This window comes from Gambusia affinis, linkage group LG15, assembly GCF_019740435.1.
Source record: "Gambusia affinis linkage group LG15, SWU_Gaff_1.0, whole genome shotgun sequence".
NCBI lineage: Eukaryota > Metazoa > Chordata > Actinopteri > Cyprinodontiformes > Poeciliidae > Gambusia > Gambusia affinis.
In genome coordinates, this window is record NC_057882.1 from 17,104,700 (window position 1) to 17,121,164 (window position 16,465).

Sequence of the window (16,465 nt, forward strand, 5' to 3'; positions counted from 1 at the left end):
AAAAAATAAACATTCAGGCAAATTACAGAACATTAGTAGGCATACACATTTGCAAGTACAAATTGATGGAAGTCTATATATTGATTCCAAAAAATATCTTTCTAATAATTATAAGTTAATAAATAAATCCAACATTAAAAAAAACAAAAAAACATTTGATGTGTGATGCACTGGTTCTTTAGTTCAGTGCTCCAAATTTAACATAACTGTTAAACCTTCATCTGCTTTTTTGTTTTATTTTTTCCCCACAAATTTTATGATTCTCAACATATAAATGAATTATGAGCTACAGCTGAAGAGAAACTATAGTCTCATATAAATTTTAGAGACTGTATGTAGGAAAGGAAAACAGTAAATGATACAAAATAAAGTTGATGTAGAACTAATGATTAAATCTTTTTTAGCACATTCACTACTTAAATTTACATTAGCCCTTTGTTATCTTGCAACAGATTAAAGACAAAATGGACAAACTATTTATCAGAACAATTTTTTACCCAAACCTTTTTTTCTGTGTTCTTTATGTGGGATATAGTGACATCTAGGGGCAAGAACCCCAATTAAAATCTAAACATATTACTCATCTTGTTAAACATTTATTATTAGATCTATTCTGACATACCAAAGAGGCAAACAAGTGGGAGGAACAACCTCTAATATCTTTATATGTAAAATGTCCATAAAAAGAGAAAATTAAATTTACATTTGGGTATCAAATTGTTTATTGAACAGCTTCATACTACAGAACATCCATTACCAGACCTTCTGAATCTGACAAACCACAACTGCTCAGCAAGAACTCTGTTCCCTGGCCAGCGAGGGGGGAAGACATGAAGACATGATGATTGGAAACCGGAACACAAAAAAAGTTATTAAAGGAAAACTCTGATCAGGTCACATTAAACATACACAGCCGAGTCAAGTGCTGCAAAATCGAGAGCAATGATTGTTTCTGACAACTGTCATGATGATGTCCAGACAAATTTGAATAATCTGGTTTAAACTAAGCCATAATAACAAAGCAACCGCAGCATAGCGGCTGCTGGCAACATTCCCACACACCAACTCAGTCTCTTTGTGGTTTTAGATCCATCCATCACCGAGTGCTTCACTCCGTCATACCACCGTCCTTGTCAGATTGCGCACTAAGAACTATGACAATTTCGTTGGATACTACTTGCAATTAACAAAGCCTTGCAGATCTTCTAGGAACTTAATGTACTCCTTATGCTCGATGGCCGTGCTCAGCTCCGTGAGCTCATCAGCAAAGGTGTTGTCGACCCCGCGGTCAGCCAAAAAGTCCATCATGTGGTCATACAGAGCCTGAAAACAGACGTATCAGCTCAAAATTAATGTTTTTCAACATACTATGCAGCATAGTAGGTATGAGTTCACTGTTCCTGCTCATACCCAGTCCAGAGAGTCTGTGTTGAGTGTGTAACTGGTCTCCTTCCAGTCTGAATCTCCCTCTGGCTGGAAGCTGACCTCCCGGATGGCAAAGATATCGCTCTCCTCCTCACCCTCCCCATGGCTCATCTACAACACACACATACAAAAATTCAGAAGCTGTAAATAGAAACTAATACCCAATACAATGGCTTCAGGAAGATTTAGTGGGTTAAATTTAAGACTTTTCACACAATTGTGATGCAAGTTTAAAACTTCCATGACTTGTGAAGAATACCCAAGTTAAATTAAAAATAACTTTTAAGTTAAATGCAACTTATTTTAAATTGTATTTTAATATTTTAAATTATTTACCTCATCTTCAGGAAAATGGCAGTCAAACACAAGGGAGTGTTTGGCCCCCTGTTTTGTAACTTCAATGACAAAGTTGGGTGATGACACAATTTCTGGCTGTAAAATGAAAACAAGAGTTGTCATGAGGTAAACGTACATATTCCCAGATAACTATAGCATTCTACATCTCAGGTGAATAAGGAAATCTAAAAAACAGCCAGCAATTACTACATCAGGAAGACAAAAAAATGATTTGATTCACCTCATCCTCAGGAGATTTCTGCTGCTGTCCCTGCTCCACCTCTTCCTCAAAGTTGGGAGGAATACTGTTGTTGACGTTGAATGTGACAGTGATTCTATAGTAGGGATGGAAAAAAATAAGGCACATGATTAACATTAAAAGAATGACTTTTCCCAAACCTACTTTTTATTTCTTTAAACTGCAGCTAATGCTTGCAGTTCTTTCTGTTTCCAGCACTGGTAGCACTGGTTCCAGTGGACCGCCAACAGCACCAATTGAGTCGAGTCAGAGGAAAGAACTACTTTCATCAGAAAGCGGAGGCAGACGTAAAGAAACCAGCAACGACAACAAAACAATGTACAAAACAAAACAATGCTTTAACAGCCATAAAACTGGTTCAATCATGAAGCCAGTTTAGTGGAAAGACATTTAATAGAAATATTGGCTTCCTTACTTTTCTCCAGAAAGTTGTTTTGTGAGTTTAGCCTCTGTGCCGTTCATCTCCAGCTCCCAGCCTCCTGACATCTTAGGGAGTGATTTGTTCTTCTGGATCTTCTTCTCTTCCTTGATTTCATCTGACAGGAACTCACCAAACGCTTTGTCACCTGTTTTAAATATGTAACAGATAAATTAAGATAGTCAGACTGACTTGGTAATATCAGACTGCTGTACTCCCAGCCTGAGGATTTGAAAACAGAACAGCAAAATTGTGGTCATTCTATATTTTATGTGTAACTATGTATGAAAATTGAAATATGACATAAATATCAATGTCATTACATTATAGCTCTAAATACCTGTTAATTTAGGAACAGTGGAATGACCTTTTTCATTTTGAAATAGATCAGCTAGGTCATAAATGTTATAATAAACTCTTAATAGATATATTCTTACTAGATGATAAACTGTTACTGATTCAATTCGGGGAAAAAATAGTGTTCATTATTATTAGCCTACACTCATCACTAGATAGTAAAGCTACAACCAACAGGCTAGAAAATTAAGTCAACCTAATTTTTCTTGATCAGATGCTCAAATACTCTAAATTTTCTAATTTTATATATTTTTATTTAGCTATATTAAGTGAACCAGAACTAATTTTCACCCAGTAAATGCGTCCATCCACCTGCTACCTATACCCATCATACTCTATTTAGAGTTGACAAAAAACACTGAATGTGAATAATTAACGCCAATTGCCTTATGATTCCTGCATTTTCTTAAAACTACTACAACTATCAAAATATGACTGTATTCATACTAATGTGCCCTTAGAAAACAAACCGGAACAAGTCAGATCAATGCATCTATCCAGGATGCCACAGATGCCCTACATCACTTTCAATGACGTCCTTGTAGTGACATTTAGCCCTCACCAAGCTCTTTATCGTTAGTACATAACAAATCATATAAACTTAATGCTGTACTTTTCATTTTTAAACGTTTACAGTTCTAGCTAAAAACAAATTTAAATCTCAAGGTAAACGGCAGTTAATTAGCATAAGGGTACTATTAGACTTTACATGAGACGAGACTACACAGGTTACGCTTCACGTGTTTGTAGGAGCACCACAGATGGCATTTAATTAGGCTCCATTATTTAAAGTCTTTACTACAAAACTAAATAGCCAATTGGTTGGCTGGCTAACTCAATTAAATGGGTAAAATGCACTAACTTTACCTTCTGTGTGTAGTCCTCCACATCCACACGATACAGACGGATTTAAAACTTTCGAATTCAACAGCTTGGGCCTGTATCCCGATGAAGCTCCGTTGTTACTCAACATCCATAATGAGCGGGTGAACGGCCGAATCGTAGCCGAACCTGAAGAGCGCAACGCCGGGTAGCTAAGAGGCAGGGCTCGCGCTGCTGACGGAGCGGCTGAAGAAAGGCGAACAGCCGCTCCCACCGCACGGACAACCGATTTCAGCATGACTGTGTAGATGTAAGAAGCTTTTTAGTAACAGGATAATTACGCTTAAGACCAAAGAGACCGCTGTGAGCCTCACAACTCCTACTGCCGCTACAAGAAACACGCAACACGTGTGGAAGGACACATTGACCTAGCTTAACTTTGGCGTTTGCACCGGAAGTAATACTTTAACGATTAAAAAAAGAGACTTAAAAAATATTCCGTTTATCCAAAATTAATCTGAACATATCCGCAATTTTCAACTTATCAATAAGGAAGAAAAACCAAAATTAAAAAAACTATTTATTTATAAAGAAGAATAATCATTTGATCAGCGCCCCCTGTGGCTACAATAGATACTACATTAAGCAGTGCTTCTGCTCAGCCATGATGGTTTCATAATTTTCGACCATTCTCTCCTTCAATCAGTGACTTAAATATCCAATAACAAATCAAATCTAGAATGTCTTCTCGCATTAAAACTGATATGTTTCCAACTTGGTCATGTGTCTGATCATGAAACAGTACCATCACTTCCTACGAGATGCATGATGCAATCCTTGACATAAATGAATAATCGTAGAGCCCAATTTTGCCATTGTAATAAGACTAAAAACAATTTATTACGGTTGTTTTATCTTTTATATTTTTACAAATGTTCATTGTTTATGTTTTATATTATGTAACTTTTGTTCTTATGACTGCCAACAAAAGTGACCAGTTTTTGAATTTTAATACAAATCATATTTTTTGACTAGATCTAAAATAACTCACTTGTCTCAGAATTGAGACATTATTCCATAACTGAGACACCCAAGTCAAAATTATTAGTTTTCTAATGATGACAGTGAAAACAAAGCAAAAAATATGAGACATTTTCTCATAAATGTGAGAGACACATTCAAAATATGCAATATCTTTATAAAAACGATGAGATACTGTCTCTGGACAATAGCTAAAATAAGGTAAGAAACTGCTTGGAAAATGTATGTCAATATGTACAGGGGGTTTGTAAATAAAACCTGCATATCTCTTAAATATAACTAAATTAATAGTATCTCAGTTAATTTTGTTTTGAGGACATAATTCAATACTTTCACATAATAAACTTGTGTTTTGAACAAGTGGAAACAGTTTTTATTAGAAACAACTTTGGCAAGACTTTAACAAATTATTATCATATAGAATAGACAATTTATGAGTTCATTCAATACTTGCACTTGTTCTTACAAACTACATGCATGCACATGAAGTATTTGCTGACCTCAAAAGCTTCACCTCTAGTTACAGACATCACAGTAAGAATGATCTCTTAGAAATTCAGTCAAAATAATAAAAAAAACAAAAACTGCAGCTTTAATTCTCTGCAGGAACCTCAAAATACATTAGCTACAGTTGGAATTTGATAAATTTTTTCAGGTTATATATACATTTATATAAATATATATATATTGTACAAACCTGAGTCCACAGTATAAAATAAAAGTGATCATTTTCAACAAAACCTATAGTTTAGATTTTTTTTTTTATTACTATCATGTCCATGCACTGCATACATTAGATGTCTAGCAGTTACAAAAACCCAGCATTTGTGTGTTGGCAAGGTAACAATCTGTCCCAATGCACACTGAGGAATAGAGCATGAAGAGAGAAGGCATGCCACATCCTCTCACATGCAATGCCACACGTTTTACATGCACGAGCCAATGTAGGAATGCCATCAGCATATAGAAATATTTTCATTTAATTCAAATATGAAATTTTGTTCTGTCCAACAGGTTATGACACATTTTACTGTCTTTGCTGAAAATTCTCAATGACTATCCTTATAAACCTAAAACTACCTGCTGAGAAAGTTGAGGACGTCACTGATCTTCAAGCTAACATTTTGATATATATATGATATAATATATGACATATTATATCATTGCTATAATATAGCAATGATTATAGCAGTCATTGGTATAATCCAGTTACACTGAAACGTGCAGCCGACGTCCAGAAGTTTGGCTCTTCTGATTCCTGCCAACTGTGCTCCAGTGAAGTTATCCGTGTCCCTGAAATGCATGCAGATCCTGAAAGAGCTGAAGTAGATTTCATTAAAAAAAAAAAAACAGAACAAACGTCGTCACGTGGTGCCAGAGCCTGCAGGAAGTCAACAGACGCTGATTTGTACAGCTGCAGTGAAACATTCTTATCCAATGTCAGCTAGGAGGTAGTGGACCCCAAAAGGTTTACAAGTCCCTCATTTATTCAAGAGTGCAGTCCTGTTAGCTCCTGGTGAGGTGCAGCTTGCGGCCAAAGTACTCCGGCGCTGCATCCAACAGCCAGTCTGCGTCGACCAAACACAGGTCTCTCATGTAGCAGCGGGACGTGTGCAGCAGCTCGTTGAAGACCACGTACGCCGGCTTGGCCTGGAACAGGACGGACGACGGGTGGATGGCGACGGCCTGATGGGTGTCCAGAGCCAGGTAGCTTCCGTCGGGCTGCAGCTCGGCGGCGTTGATGAACATCCCGTGGGCGAGGCAGCGGCGGACGTTCCCCGTGTCGGCCCCGCAAGACTCGAGCTTCAGGTTGAGCTGGGAAAGACAAGTGCTTTGTTAAGTCAAAAGATCAAGTTAACAAGCAAAATGAAAAACAAATCCTAAATTTCATTGCATTTTAGTTTAGGAAAACCTGACCTATCTTCAAAGAAAGAGAAAAAAAAAATCACAACACACCCCTTTAAAACATACTTTTGACACACAAAGCCTTTTAGTCATGGTTTCTCAAAAAGAAATCACCATTACTATAGTAATAATAACATAGTAATGAAAGTGCATGTAAAAACAGTTGCTGTTTTCTTCTCAAAAATGCCTTGCTTATGAATGTTTATATAAAAAAAAAAAACAAGTACTGTCACCGGAAAAAAGTAATCAATCTCAATATTTAGACATTTTATGAAAAAGTCTGAATTCTTCTTTTTTTCAGTTCCCTGAATCCTCTTCAGTAGACGTGAGACCACTAACAGGCAACATTAAAACGTGGTTCACGGCATGTGAACCACGTGCACAGGGACACAGCGATACTGACAGGGAAAGAGGAGTCAGCATCCAGACTGTCATGTAACCAGAAGTATTGTTTGTGAGCATAAAGTTTCTGAGGTAAGAAAATGTATTGTTTTACCATTGTACATTGTCTGTGTGTCCTCCATTAATACAATCAACTCCATAAAGTCCTTCACCGCTCTCTTCTGTTACCCACAGAGGCTAGTTGTAGAAGAGAACCATTTTTTTGTCAGTGTACTTTGACTTCACTCCCATACACCATACATGGAGTGGCAGCTTAAAGTTGCTTTTTAGGGCTGTTGACAATTGGAATAGAGTTTCACTTTTGTGTCATTAGTAAAACCTTTTGATATATAACATATTGAGGTGCAGATAAAACAAATGAAAATGAAAATAAAAAAACATGACCAACATTATCAGTAGAAAAGTGAGACTTTCAACTGTTTCCATTCACTACTAATACCATGTTTTACATAATTTTAGCTATTCTGGTGATATAGTAGAAAGGTAACATTCATAGGCACGTGTCGTGACAAAGTGACAGTGATGGTCAAACTTTTTCTACTGGTGAGTTGTTGAAAGTGGTTAATCATGATTACGGTTTAATCCCTAGGGTGGGTGCCGGTCTGTTTGATATCTATCCTACTCCTCACAGGCAATATTTGTCCTGAATTTCACAAGCACAGAAATTTTAGAAGCCCAATCTGAACATGCAATCTTATTTTAACAACAAAACAGGAATTGTACAGTTCACATAGAAACAATAAAATAAACTACTGAAATGTGATTCTTAGATGTCATTCTGATGAGCAGATTTGTACCTTCAGACAGATTTCTCTGAGCTGAGCCTGGACGTCTTTCACCAGCCCCATATTCCTGCTGTTGACAAAGTTTTCCCGACACCACTCCTACAACACAACACAATTCAAACTGGTCAGCGGTGGTCTTTCTGGACATTTTTCGGAGAATTTCTCCTCGTCATGCCCACCTTGTTACCGCCGACTTTCTTGAAAGCTCTGTAGATGTTGAGCAGAGTCATGTGATCTCCCTCGCTAGAAGAAAACTTCTTGCGTGCCGCGAGCACCTCATCCCGCCGGGCCGGAGGGTTGTACAGGACGGTGTCCACCGACAGCAGAGATACGATGCTCAGGATCTCCTCGGAGCAGGAGAAGTCCGGGGACAGCAGGATGGTCTGCGGCAGAGAGGAACCCGCATGAGGAAGCGGTGAGATAAATTTGCTTTGAATTTTGTTCATGTGATGCCGTTGGTTCCAAATGTTCCCCTTATGTTTGTTTTAAGTCTACAGTAAAAGTAGGGGGGAAATGATAATTCAGATTAATGGTGATTAACCGATTATGGGATTAATCGTCAACTAATTTTGCAAATGATTAATCGTTAACAGGAGTATATAAACTATATAAAAACAGCCATACATGTATCTGCTGAAACAACATGATCAGAGCAATAATTACGCCAAAACTGTACAAAATATAAATGTTTTGCATTTAAGATAAAAAAAAGCCTTCTTTGACTATAAATATGTTTTAGCAAAATTTCCAAAGTACGAGTTTTAGCTTCATCTGGTTCAAATTCTGTGGAGAAAAAAAAACTCCAATTGGGCACCTTTTGCTATCTGATTATTAATTGGATAATCCAAAATTAAACAGATAATCCCCATTGTGTATTAATGCTAAAAACCAACCATAAAGGCCTGAGGCCTCGTAGCATTTTCTTAGCTGCAGATGCATTCCTTGCTACAAGTGAAAAAGCGTGAACTAAAGGTATAACACATTATTGCATTTTAAGCAACCAAATGTTTATTTCCGTAATTAAAAAGGAATCGAATTATTTATTTGCATCTTTTAATGTATTTCAAATATTGCATAAAAAAGGCTTAAGAGGTTAAATGAAAAAAAAAATGTCCAATTAATCCATTAATCATCAGAATAATTGAGATTAATCGATCAATTAAAATAATCGTTCATCGCAGCACTACATACAAGCACATTGCACCTTGGCATATCTGGGCTCTAGAGGGAAGCTGGCCATCCTTTTTCCCAGAGAGGTGAGGAGAACCTGGCCATCCTTCCTCTCCACAGCTCCCAGCAGCTCCAGATGCTCCACAGCAGAGCGGACGGCCTCTGGGTGAAACAGGGACACAGCGATACTGACAGATCCACCGCATGAAACAAAACAAAGCTCTGAACAGGAATAACCAAGCAACCGCTTCTTACCTGGAGAAGGTTTGGACATAAAATCAAAGTTCATCACATCAGGAATGCCCAGCGCCATAAGCTGCAGCATCACACCAGCTAAATTGCACCTGGGGGATATAAACACACACACAGGAGAGAAAAGCTGCAGTAGAAAAGCCTCTTCCGTCAGTCGGACCTGAATAATTCAGAAATTCCAGCAGAGGAGGCTCTGCATCCTACCTCTGGATCTCAGGCACAGTCATGGGGGTGAGGTTGTCGAATTCCTGTTCGGTGTAAAGCCGGTAGCAGAAGCCGGAGTCCTCCCTGCCCGCCCGGCCGGCTCGCTGCCAGGCTTGAGCCTTGGAAACTCGCTGGACTGCCAGCACCTCCAGACCGCTGTCTGACAGGCAAAACACATCGGAAGCAAGGAGGTTATGCGACATTATGTGTATTCTAAATACTGTGAAAATGTACAAATTAGTGTTGGGCAATAAATCCATTTTATCCAGTTATTGAATTGTTTTTAAAGATTTAACTTTAGAAAAATCTGGATCTTTTTTCCCCACCGATGTTTCCATTGTTTTGATGTCAGGGCCACTACCCTGTTTGACAAGCATGGTTTTACATGATTCCAAAGTCTATTTTAAGTGCTGGAGGTTTTAGATGTGCTGAATTTGACCGAACTGAGGAGGTGATTCAGCTGAGACTGAGGTGTGCTGAACCAGGGTTATATCTAAAACGTTACAGGACTCCTCCGGCCCTCAAGGCCAGGATTTGGAGGTCCCTTCTCTAGATGTTCAAAAGTGATGGAGCCAATTCAGGGTGTTGAATATATATGCAAGCCCCACTTATTTAAGAAAAAAAAAAATCTTAAAAAAAATGCAATGACATTTCTAGTTGTAAGGTAATAAGATATGGGGAAGATAAAGAGGTTATGTATGAAAACATGCATCAGACTGAAGCCTCTCACCTGGATTGAACCGTTTGGCCTTCACCATCCCCGTGTCGATGACATATTTGATCCCAGAGATTGTGACTGACGTTTCTGCGATATTGGTGGCGAGGATAACCTTCCTGCAGCCCTACACAACATCAAAAAGCGGGAACCGTTCAGTGCTTTAGACGTCACAGCCGGCTTCCTGCGTGTTTGCCGTCTGCTTTACCTTGGGCGCTGGCTGGAAGACCCTGAGCTGCTGTGCTGGGGGCAGCGATGCGTACAGAGGGATGACCACCATGGGGCCGCAGCTATCAGGAAGATGCTTTGCGATGTCTCTGCACGTCCTGGCCAGAGCCTCGATCTCCTCCTGGCCTGTCATGAACACCAAGATATCGTGGGACTGCGGTGCTTCCTGCGAATAAGCAGCATGGAAAAGCTTGTCAAAATGAATCATCTAACAAACTAACTGGGTTGATTTATTTTTTCCTGCCAACAAGTCCCGATTTATCATTTTTAACCGGAGTGTGAAAGACAACCTGATGGATCTGGAAGACAGAAACGAGTGCAGCCTGCAGGTAGTCCGACTGGGGCTGCTTGGTGTAGTAGATCTGAATGGGATGCTGCCTCCCCTCCAGGTACAGCACAGGCGACTTGTTGAAGTACTCCGAGAACAAATCCACGTCCATCGTGGCAGACATGACGATAACCTGCAGAAAGGAGCTGCTTTTCAGACGCTTTTTGACTAAAAGGTACAAAAAATACAAATAAAATGACGGCGGGCGTCTCACCTTCAGGGGAATCTTGTTCAGCTCCCTGCGTCTGCGCTGAGCGCTCTTCACCACGCCGAACAGCACGTCGGTGTGCACGGTGCGCTCGTGGGCTTCGTCCAGGACCACCACGGTGTAGCGCAGCAGCATGGGGTCTCCGATGGCCTCGCGCAGGAGCATCCCGTCCGTCATGAACTTCAGCTTCGTCTCGGGCGAGGTGACATCCTCGAAACGCACCGTGTAGCCAACCTTAAAGAAGTAGTACACGTGCAGCATTATTAAAAATCAAATCTGTTTTTATCTGTAAACTGCGAAATTGCATCGTTATGGATAGATGTTCAATATTATTTCATTTTAATAAGTACTTATCGGATGCATAGATGTATAGTTATTGAGATTTTAGTAGTCTGTTGATGGGTTTTATCAATACATTCAGGCACAACCAGACCTTTGAGAGAACATTCAGGATTTTGATACGACCCAAAATGAAAATGAGTTCGGCACCAGGGTTTCACCCAGTGTATTATAAGCCTGGAGGGCCACCAGGCTTTACTTGTGCCCCCACCAGGCTCAGCATTTCTTATTTATTCAAGTCTTTTTAAAATGTTTGCATTTTTAAGACTTTCTAGTTGGTGTTCATGTATTAATTTTCCAATCTTTCAACAACACATAATTATCAAGTGATATTTTCAAATTTCCTGTTAACTTCAAACATTTTTTGACTGACAAACGCAACGGTGGATGAACGACTGCTGAGCGCACAACCACCGAGCTTAACTAGTTTTCTGGAGGAAATCTTGGACTTACTGTCCCACGGCATAATGCTGCCAACACTATGTGAAACATTGGTGATGGTGTGTTCAGGGAAATGTGCAGCGACAGTTTTCTGCCGCTTAACAGCACAGCCAGGGAGTTGTGATTGAAACTATTAATAGAAATTCACTTGGTGTCCAACCTACTTTTCATTCACAAAATAATTTTTTCCTTGTCATTTTCACCAGTAACTTTTATTTTTAAAAAAAGACCAATCATCTTAACATTTTCTGACAAGTCACTGAATTTTGACCAAACTTTTTAGCATCCCGACTACGATTTGCCTATACCGTGTAAACTGTTGATGTTAACTAGAATGACCAATGCTGAATTCTCCTTTTGCACTTTGACTTCTCAAGACAAGATTTCATTTGTAATAAGGTTGCCATTGCAAGAATGTACTTGAAAATATTTTTTGAACTTTAACTCTTACTATGTCAAAATACTGTCTGTTTTGTGTGCAGACATTTAAAGCTTTTTTTAAAATGATGGTAAAAATAAAGTTTAACAGAATTGCAACTTTATGAGAAAGATGGCGTAAAATCAGTCATTTTTGGCGGCAACAATTACCAAAAAAAACACAAAAAAATCACAACATCGTGGAGGGACTGCTTAAAGTAGGCCTAAATACGCGATATGACAGCAACTGCTGACACTAAATTTTATTTAAGCATATCAGTGTACAGGGAAGTGAATATTTACCACTGTAAATCTTGATGCACTACTTCGTGCTGGTCTGTCACTCTTGTTATATTGTAAATAAAATAATATAAAATGCAATACCAGCTTCCCAATCTGAGTCCTCTTCTCCTCGGACACCCTGGCTGCCAGTGAGATAGCAGCGACCCGACGTGGCTGGGTGATGGCGATCAAGCCCTGCCTGCCGATGCCAGCTTCAAACAGGTACTGAGGGATCTGAGTAGTCTTCCCGGAGCCAGTCTCACCTGAAAGAAAGGAATGGGTCATGTTTAAAATGACAAAACCACAGGAACTACATTATCTGCGCAAGAGATGCGACGATGGCAGGAATGTTTCCCCAAAACTACAAAAAGTTGAAAACAAATGAGCATTTAGCGTTTTACTCTTTCGGTGAGCGTAGTACTGTGGTTATAAAAGCCAGCAGCGGCTCTGGCTGTGTTTTTACCTATAACAATAGCATTATGAAGCTGTCTCAGCTCGTTCACTAGCCGAGTTCTCGCCTGGTAGATTGGAAGCTGTTTCCTCTGGACGTCAATCGGTGTGGTCACATTTCCCTTTCTGGGCAGCAGCATTCCAGGTTTATTCTTCTCCAGGCGGAAAAACACGGACCCCGGCTTGAATTTTTTAGCCGGAGGAAGGTCGGGGTCATGGGGCATGGTCTGGAGGAAATAACCGGGATACGAAAACCTCGGCGGCTGCTTGTTTTGGTGAGCAGATATGTCGAAAAGTTTCCTCGTGCTCGCCGACTGTACGCGCGAGCGTCAATGCGGATGTTTTGCTACATCTGCAAAAACGTCACCACGTGGTCGAATTCAAGCGCACACGTTTGACGTCACCGGCTCGTTAAAAAAATATATATATATTATCGATGTCCTGTTAAAAGTGGCTTATTTAAATGCAATTCTATTAAATACACACACATAATAATAATAATAAAAATGAAGTCGTCAAATAATTAGGACCAAGCCCTGACTCCATATTAAAAGTTATATTTATGTATACATACAATATGAATCTTTATTGACCTGATAAACATGGGCGTTTTCTGTTTTCACGGTACTCTGAATAAACGTGTTTCATCACATGCATAAAAGTGTCACAACGTTCCCTGTAATGTTAGCCAGTAATAATGTAAACATGAGCACCTCTCAGAGTTGTCCAGCAGAGGGCGACATAAACCATTGACAGAGATAACGGATTTAATCAGTATTTACTGTTTTCTGTCAAACGTGTCAACACTGTACACGGACACAAAGACTATAAATCATCTCTTTTTTCCACTTTTTTTTTGCACTACAGCCTTTTAACATGATGTGCATGAATCGGTCAGGGTCACATTTTCCGCTCTTTCCTGCTTCTTCCTAAACACCTTTACTATATTTGAAATGTCTTGTTCATACTTGTATAAAACAGCTGTCATTTACAGCATTTTGTGGATTTTACAATGCTGCACAAATCATTTAAACACAGACTGCATTATTTTTAAGTGTTAGTCAAAACAGTTATCATAGTTTCCTTTTTTTTTTTTTATTTAATTGTCACGACCACTGGTTTCTGAATTTTGAAGTCAGCCTAATTGGTGTTTTCATGGCTGTAGAGTTTTCCTACTTTATTAGAAGAAATATAGTGATAAAATGATGTTTTCATATACTTTGTGTTTACATTTTTTTTTTGTCAAAGTTTCTTATTCTAACACTTTGCATTTCATAACTGTTAAGATGAAAAAAAAAAAACCTTATGAAATACAGTGAAGTAGAGAAAATGAATGAGAATCCATCCATTGTCTGGCACACTTATCCTCACAGGGTCGCCAGAGGTCATCAGATAAGAGGCGGGGTAAACGTTCTGCAGGTCAGCAGGCCATTGCAGAAAATAAATCTGAACATATCAAACATCCCCCTCTGCCACATTTTGCACAGGTAGGAAAAAATAAGGACATAAATTAACACTTTGCTTTCTATTTAACCTCCATCACACAGGCATCCTGTTACTCTCTGCTTCGCCTGATAAACCCGTCATCAGTTGTCTTAAGAAATGAGGTGTAAAAATTTCTTAAATACCAGAGTTCATGTGTCAAACCTTCTTTCAGAGCAGCGCTCCTGTTGGAGCACGCTCTGCCATCCGTCATGGTCTGATGTTATTTTGTCAGACTCACTGGACTATTACAATTGGAGGAAATGAAACCAATATGCACCAACATGCTTAGATATTCCAGAGAAATTGGTGCTTGCCACCAGGAAATTGTGTAACAAATTCCTTTTAATTGACTTAAGTAGAAATACCTTTCTCTCTTTCCACCCCGTCTGCCGATACTTCAGTTTGCTTCATTCTGCTGACCTGCAATCGATTTCTTTCTCTCCACATTACTGAACAAATGCAAATGCTTCCCTGTTGAGGTTTAGTTAATAATCTCCTAGGAGACAGGAGCAGAGAAGGTTAGACCTGGCAGTGAATTAAGATCACCTCTGTCTCACTGTGTCAACAATGCACACACATACACTGTTTTTATTAGACAATCTAATCCTCCGAGCTTTGTATGTGGTTCTCCAAGTTTACCTGATGTTTGCGTTTCAGCTTCATCCAGAAATCCTCTTGGTTCGAAGCCAAAGGCTGGCAGGATGTGGCCTCTTGCGAATATAAACTAGAAATTCATCATCAGGTTCAGTGTTTTCATCATTTCAACTTTGACAATGCAGTCATTTATTTAGCATAACAATATGATATATCCCACCCACTAACAAATTGAAGATTTATTCAGCGGTTTAGCTGGTGGCTATTATGTTATGTCAGTGTATGAAAGTATAATTGTTACCAGGCTATGATCTCTTAAAGTGTTTCCAATGTTAACACACTGACTTTTTCAAGGTACTTTTAAAGTACTTTTGAAGTACTGTACTTTCTGGACTATAATTTGCAGTTTTTTCATAATTTGGCTGGTCCTGCTACTTGTAGTCCAGAGCTACTCATTATGTTTTTCCTCTTCTTGCTGCACATTCTGACTGATGTGTCCTGTGGTGTGGCTTGTAGTCTGGAGAATAGTGGAGTCTTTACCCATATTTGGACAAAAATCTTGGGCTTCGGTGACACTTCACTGCTTATTGAAAAAAATACTTATATATGTACTTATACTGGTTGAGAATCTTTAATGGCAATTAAATCTACTGCATGAATAATTTATCATAGCATGTATGCACTCATTTGGTTCTATTTGGGTATTAGACTGGGTCAGCTGGAATTGGGTGCAGTCTCCCAAAAAGTAAACAGATCAAAACCTTTGTTGAGACTCTATTTAATAGACTGAATATCTTCTATTTCATTACAAAGAAGACAACTTTTAAAGAAAAAAATAAATGGAAAACCAATGGGGAAAAGCAAACAGTGTCTATTGGATTGAAAAATGAAATGTGGTGTTTAAGTCCACAAATCAGATTGTTGTCAACCATGAGTATTTCCTGTTGTAGAATAAAGGAAAGACACCCTGGCTTGCCCTCTCACCTGATCATGTGACTTCTGACGTGATACTTCATGATGAGTGCTACTGATTGCAGAGCAGTAGGTATCCTGATGAAGATGAGCCGTAAAAGAAAAAGATAAAATGTAGAATAAAAGACCAACCTCTGACGACTTCTATTGGATGTTAACAATCACGCCTGGTAGTCCGGTAGACTCAGTTCGATTTGGGGACCCAAGTTTCAACATTTGTGCCATTTTCAGCTGATGCCATTTTCTTTCACACTCTACTGTGAAAAACACTTTGGACTCTTGGTCTTGGGATAGTAGCTGAAGATCTCAGGCAGACTGAGATAACATGAATTAGAACATGTTTCACTCCATGCTGCCAGCGGATGAAGGTGAGAAAATAAGTATTAAGCAAAGAAACATCGTCCACAGCTCTGTTACTGGGTTTGTAATTGGTAACTGACTGGACACTCTGCCACATCTCCCTCCAGATATGATCCTTGTTTCTCATTCTGAAGTCCTTCTTGGTCGCTGTACAGCGTCACATTCTCCGCGACATGAAGGTGGCGTTCCTGCTCCTCAGAGGAATCCAAGGCTTCTGCTCAGCATACACTCTTGTGGATTTTTCTGTGCTGACAGTGTCTGTGCAGTAGT

At 39.2% G+C, this 16,465-nt stretch overlaps 2 protein-coding genes across 3 annotated transcripts; both read right to left on the reverse strand.

Annotated features, from left to right (window-relative positions):
* Positions 1 to 698: 698 nt before the first annotated feature.
* LOC122845244 (complement component 1, q subcomponent binding protein) lies at positions 699 to 4,076 on the reverse strand. Its single transcript, XM_044141425.1, has 6 exons — positions 3,663 to 4,076; positions 2,436 to 2,586; positions 2,003 to 2,096; positions 1,762 to 1,857; positions 1,411 to 1,536; positions 699 to 1,323 (listed from the first exon to the last, which is right to left on the reverse strand). Exons 1-6 carry the CDS (start codon positions 3,913 to 3,915, stop codon positions 1,174 to 1,176), a joined length of 870 nt encoding a protein of 289 aa, XP_043997360.1. The 5' UTR covers positions 3,916 to 4,076; the 3' UTR covers positions 699 to 1,173.
* A 920-nt stretch (positions 4,077 to 4,996) lies between these two features.
* Positions 4,997 to 16,399, reverse strand: dhx33 (DEAH (Asp-Glu-Ala-His) box polypeptide 33). Of its 2 annotated transcripts, XM_044141427.1 has the most exons (14): positions 15,848 to 16,399; positions 14,909 to 14,993; positions 14,635 to 14,689; positions 12,437 to 12,597; positions 10,862 to 11,089; positions 10,610 to 10,780; positions 10,300 to 10,485; positions 10,107 to 10,218; positions 9,377 to 9,536; positions 9,176 to 9,264; positions 8,955 to 9,082; positions 7,930 to 8,133; positions 7,763 to 7,849; positions 4,997 to 6,473 (listed from the first exon to the last, which is right to left on the reverse strand). In XM_044141427.1, the coding sequence occupies exons 1-14, from the start codon at positions 15,877 to 15,879 to the stop codon at positions 6,165 to 6,167; spliced, it is 2,007 nt and encodes a 668-aa protein (XP_043997362.1). In that variant the 5' UTR covers positions 15,880 to 16,399; the 3' UTR covers positions 4,997 to 6,164. The 2 variants fall into 2 exon arrangements, with proteins under 2 accessions (XP_043997362.1, XP_043997361.1); XM_044141426.1 differs by lacking the exons at positions 14,635 to 14,689; positions 14,909 to 14,993; positions 15,848 to 16,399 and adding an exon at positions 12,798 to 13,178.
* Between the last annotated feature and the right edge of the window lie 66 nt (positions 16,400 to 16,465).